At 43.2% G+C, this 5,000-nt stretch overlaps 1 protein-coding gene across 2 annotated transcripts in view; it reads left to right on the plus strand.

Annotated features, from left to right (window-relative positions):
- Positions 1 to 5,000, plus strand: part of fam13a (family with sequence similarity 13 member A) — a 90,955-nt gene that overhangs the window by 20,791 nt on the left and 65,164 nt on the right. For both annotated transcript variants that reach the window (XM_080456309.1, XM_080456310.1), the window contains exon 5: positions 2,402 to 2,534. In XM_080456309.1, coding sequence (XP_080312435.1) covers positions 2,402 to 2,534 — 133 coding nt within the window. The remainder of the gene's footprint in view (positions 1 to 2,401; positions 2,535 to 5,000) is intronic.

Raw genomic sequence — 5,000 nt, forward strand, 5'->3', positions numbered from 1 at the left:
TTGCTTTTGTGTCCATGTGTGTTTGATGTGTGTGCTTGTTTGTGGTTAGGATTGTATATGTGTTTTGTGTATCGTTTTTTGTATTGTCTTGTATATATTTATTTTATATCATGCTGATGTAACCTTAAATTCCCTTCAGGCATTAATAAAGTGTATCTCATCTCATTTCAATGATGAAGTGCACCAGCCTAACAGAGATAAATGTTTCGTATGTGCAAACATAGCTGGCCATAAAATTTATTCTGATTAGTAGTTGTTGAGTGAGGTGAGATTTTCCTAACCAATTGAAGGATTCAAACTGGCAGAAGATTGAGATATTAAATTCTTAAAAATTAGCACAAAAATGAAACCTAAACAAAAACCCATAATCAATGAACCATAAAGTCCCAGCATACTGGTCATATCACAAGTAAGACGCGCGAACGCAGCTCGAAAATAACAGTCCTCACCATGTTGTCCATGATGTTGTGATCAGCCACTGTCCTCTTTGCTGCTTGTGCACTTGGCACTGCACTGGCATTTCCAGTAATAACCCTTAGCCCTTGTGCCAGGACAGCTGGGCTCTGCTGGGCAGTAGTAAGACAAGGCCATAGATAACCATGTACAGTATGTTCTCTTTATAAGTGTGTGTGTGTGTGTGTGTGTGTGTGTGTGTGTGTGTGTGTGTGTGGTGTGTGTGTGTGTGTGTGTGTGTGTGTGTGTGTGTGTGTGTGTGTGTGTGTGTGTGTGTGTGTGCGCGCAGTGTGCGCGCAGTGTAGTGTTTGTACGTGAGAGATGGATATTTTAGCAGTTATTTTTAGGGTTAGAATTATGTGAAAGGTGCTGGGTCTGGGAGGTGCAGGGGCAATATTTATGCCCACCACTCCATGGAGCATCCGGCTTTTGCCAACCACTTTGTGGGAAGCTAGGTGGGGAGAGTGGCCTTTGTCTCTGCATTAGCAACTCCTGTTGTATAGTTTGTTCCTCCTGAGTCTGAATGCGATACCGCCCTCCCAGTGAAACTCTTAGCTGTCAGGTGGAAAGAAATGACTGGTGACAAGACATGTATATTCGAGTAAAGCAAGATTAACAAGCGGCCAGGTCTATGAAAACAAGCCCAAAAGAAGCAACTAGGCTAGGTTTTACCACTTTACATCGGCTATTTGAAAATAACAGGTCTAATTGCCATCTGCTATTTTCCAAAAATATTGGGGAAATAAGTGAATGAAGTGTATGGGGTTCCCAGGCACACAATATTTTCAGATGGGGGTCCGCGAACAAATACATATTAATCTGGGGGTCCTTGACATGACAAAATGTGGGAACCACTGGTTTAAAAACATTAGGAAGCAAGCCAAGCAACTACACTTTAGAAACAAGACCAGAGTCGCTTATTATAAGCAGACATGGCAACACTGGTAAACATGAAACCCTCGATATGGGGCTCCCAACCCCCCTACTCCCCTACCTGGCCACACCCACAGTGGGCGTTGCCAGAATAAGGTGAATACAGGAAAAATGCTGATGGCACTGTCCCTGCTTTGACAAACTATCTGCTTGTGGAATGTCCACTTGTTTGGTGAGAGTCAATGGCTTCAGGCAGAGGGAAATAGGGATCATTGTAAATACTTAATCTAACTTCTTAACAAAAAACAATGTGTATTTAAGAGATTCACAATTATTATTATGTTTTATATGCATCAACTATGATAGAAGTTTCAATGTGTCCGTTTATTTTAGTTTTTACATATTTTTTGTCTATGACTTCATTTATCATGTGCGCTGATTACTGTACCCATTTTATTGTTTGTTATAATGTGCTTTGTTTATTTGTTTTTTGTGTTTTTTTTGTTTTTTGTCAAAAATCAGACCTCTTTGTTCCACTACCTGATGCCACTGTGACCTTTATTTTGTCTGACAAAAATAATAAAGAGATTTGTCAAAAAAAGAAGTTCAATGTGGCATCCTTGGTGCAGACTGTTCATGCTGCATACATTTATAGTTGGAGATGGTTCTGTTTGTGTGATTGAGGGGACAGACCTACATTCATATACAGACTGAGAAATGCTGGTGTAAAAAGGCACCAATGCGTTGCTGCATTGAGGCCTTCTCTCAGTACGCATTAGCCACATATGATAAAGGCCTTTTCACTTTTAAATTGTCTAAAGGTTTCTTTGTGTACTGCATATCATCACCACTGAATTTCCCCTTACAGAGCACTTCTCTACTCTACACTTGACTGAGAGTAGAGTACCGTAGCATTCCTTTATTTTGTATTTCATTCATGTAATTCCTTTTTTTAACTCGAATGTAGAACAGGATACAGGTGCTTTGACCTTCTCATGAAATGAGAATGTTCAATTCATTATTTATTTTAACTTTAATACATAAATGTTCTGTTTTTTCTATCTCCTATTATCAGTGTGCCTCCGGGTTTTGAAGCAATGAGGGACCAGAACATCTGTAACAAGATCATGGCCAAATTTATTCAGAACTACAGCAGTATCTTTGAGAACCACACAGACACAGAGCTGCCAGCTCTCATCGTTGTTAAGGTACGTACACCGGACAATTATCCATATTGGTCAATATTTTTGGTTTATCTCGAAATACTTGTACACCACAAAAAAATCTATTCCACGTATTTCCTATTAAATAATTCGTTTTTTTGTGGTCAGGTTTCAAAACCTTAACTAAGTCATGCCTGCACTTCCGTTCAGAAGAATGTTGGACAAAACTAGGGCTGCCTACCCAGTGCTGTGTAAGTCGTGGGTTACAGCCATTAGAACCCGAGGGGTGCTGGGGAGAGATGAGCAGATGTTGACTTTTACTAACCTCTCGAAGCACTTCATGGCTACTGATGTCTAGCGATACGGGGCGATAGTCGTTCAGGAGGCTGGGGAGGCAATTCGTGGGTATGGGGATAGTGGTGGCCCTCTTGAAGCACGTGCGGACCACCGACTGGGCAAGAGAGAGGTAGAATATGGCCATGAACACTGGTGCCAGGAGGTCTGCACCGGTATCGATGACCCGCCCGGAGATCCCTGCTGGTCTGTCTCGGCTGGCATGAAACGTGACTTGAGCACACGTGGATAGATACAGCATTTCTGATGACAGGGACCTGTGCCTGTCATCAGGTCCCTGTTTTAGGTCAGCAGAGGTCTAAGGTATCTGTGTCATCCCAGAAATATAGTGTAATAGTGTGCATGTGCTCACTTTACAGTAACTGCTCACTAATGCAAAATTCGGCCTGGCAAGCACGGTGTCATGCAGGGTAACCAGACACTTGCCCCCACCCCGTGTCTGATGTTGTAAAAAAAACGGCACGAGAGGGGGGGGCGATCCCGTGGCAGGACCAGTCCAGCTCTGAAGGGCCCACCTCCCTCCAAATTTCCCCCGGGTCATCTCGTTACAGTGGCACAGGTCCCTGTCATCAGAATGCTGTATCTATCCACGTGTGCTCAAGTCACGTTTCATGCCAGCCGAGACGGACCAGCAGGGATCTCCGGGCGGGTCATCGATACCAGTGCTGACCTCCTGGCGCCAGTGTTCATGGCCATATTCTACCTCTCTCTTGCCCAGTCGGTGGTCCGCACGTGCTTCAAGAGGGCCACCACTATCCCCATACCCATAAGTACTCCAGTACTTTAACTCAAGTACAAATTTGAATGTTTGACCAGGAGTAGCAATACTTTGACTCAAGTACTGATGTTGAGTACTACTGCATACTCTTCCAGAAAATGGATGCGCATGCACTAAACTGACCTGTGAAGGCCTCCATCTTGCAGGGAATGCCTGTCTGCACATAGCGTATGACCACTGCTGCTACTGTAATAAAAATCTGTTTTGGACTGGGGGAGGAGGTCAGGCATGTCCTGTATGATGTGTTTATGTCTTTTCATGTGTTTGACCGCAGGTGGAGGGGAGCATAACGATAGTGGAGGTCATCTGTTCTACAGCCGGTTGTTGTAAGAGTTCAAGTGCATGTAGTTAACCCATTCAATCCGAGAACGCATGTACAGTAGCTGTGTCATTTTAGATTTTTAGCTATAACCATTATTTTATACTTTGGGCTATTCAAAAATGGCAGATATACACGCTCATAGCACGACACTCGGTGTCACGCTTCGAGCTTGTAGATCTGCTATTTATTTTGTTGAAAAAATCGTGACATTTTGTAATTTTTTCACTCAAATCTTTGCTTCTGTGGGTTCTACAAATGTCTTCTAAATCATCAACAGTTTTATTTGAAAAAAAAACGTATGTTGCTATAATATCAGTGGTTCTCAAACTTTTTCCATGTCAAGGACCCCCCAAAATGATAGGATCCCCCCCCCCATCTCAAAATATTTTGTTCCAGGGACCCCCAGAAGCAAAGATTTGAGTGTATATATATATTCAAAGATTTGCACACATTTTCACGAGCTTGTATATCTGCTATTTTTGAATAGCCAAAGAAATCTAAAAGACACAGATGCGTTCCTGGATTGAATGGGTTAAACAACAACAACAAAAACTAGAATATACAGTAGTAATAATGAATATAATGATTCACGTCGCCAGGGTTTTTACGTGAACAGTATGTTCAGGTTTCTGTACGCAGCATTGGCCTGGGTATTTCATGGGTGAAGTAGGATCTCTCTCCTCTCTTCCTCCCCCCCCCCCCCCCTCCCATACTCTCTCCCTCCCCCTTCCTCCCTCTTCGCGACGCATCGATCAGCTTTTTGAGGTTCGGTCTACCTCACCTGGTCGAACTGGACTTGCTTGCTAATGCCCTCCATGAATATGCGCGCGCGCGCGCATGCGCACGCACACACACACACACACGCACAAAGTCAGGCACCTGGATGAGCTGGACTCTGTGTGCTAATAGCTTCCATGGACATACATACATGCACACACACACATGAAAGCATACACAAACACATTATGGGCGTTCCACGTGTCCAAGTGTGGAGAGGTCATTGCTTTCTTTTAAAGACCTTTTTAAATTTAGAATTGGGTAATAGGCATACCTTTTT

The sequence above is a fragment of the Gymnoscopelus braueri genome (genome assembly GCF_963280865.1).
Source record: "Gymnoscopelus braueri genome assembly, chromosome: 2".
NCBI classification, from domain to species: domain Eukaryota; kingdom Metazoa; phylum Chordata; class Actinopteri; order Myctophiformes; family Myctophidae; genus Gymnoscopelus; species Gymnoscopelus braueri.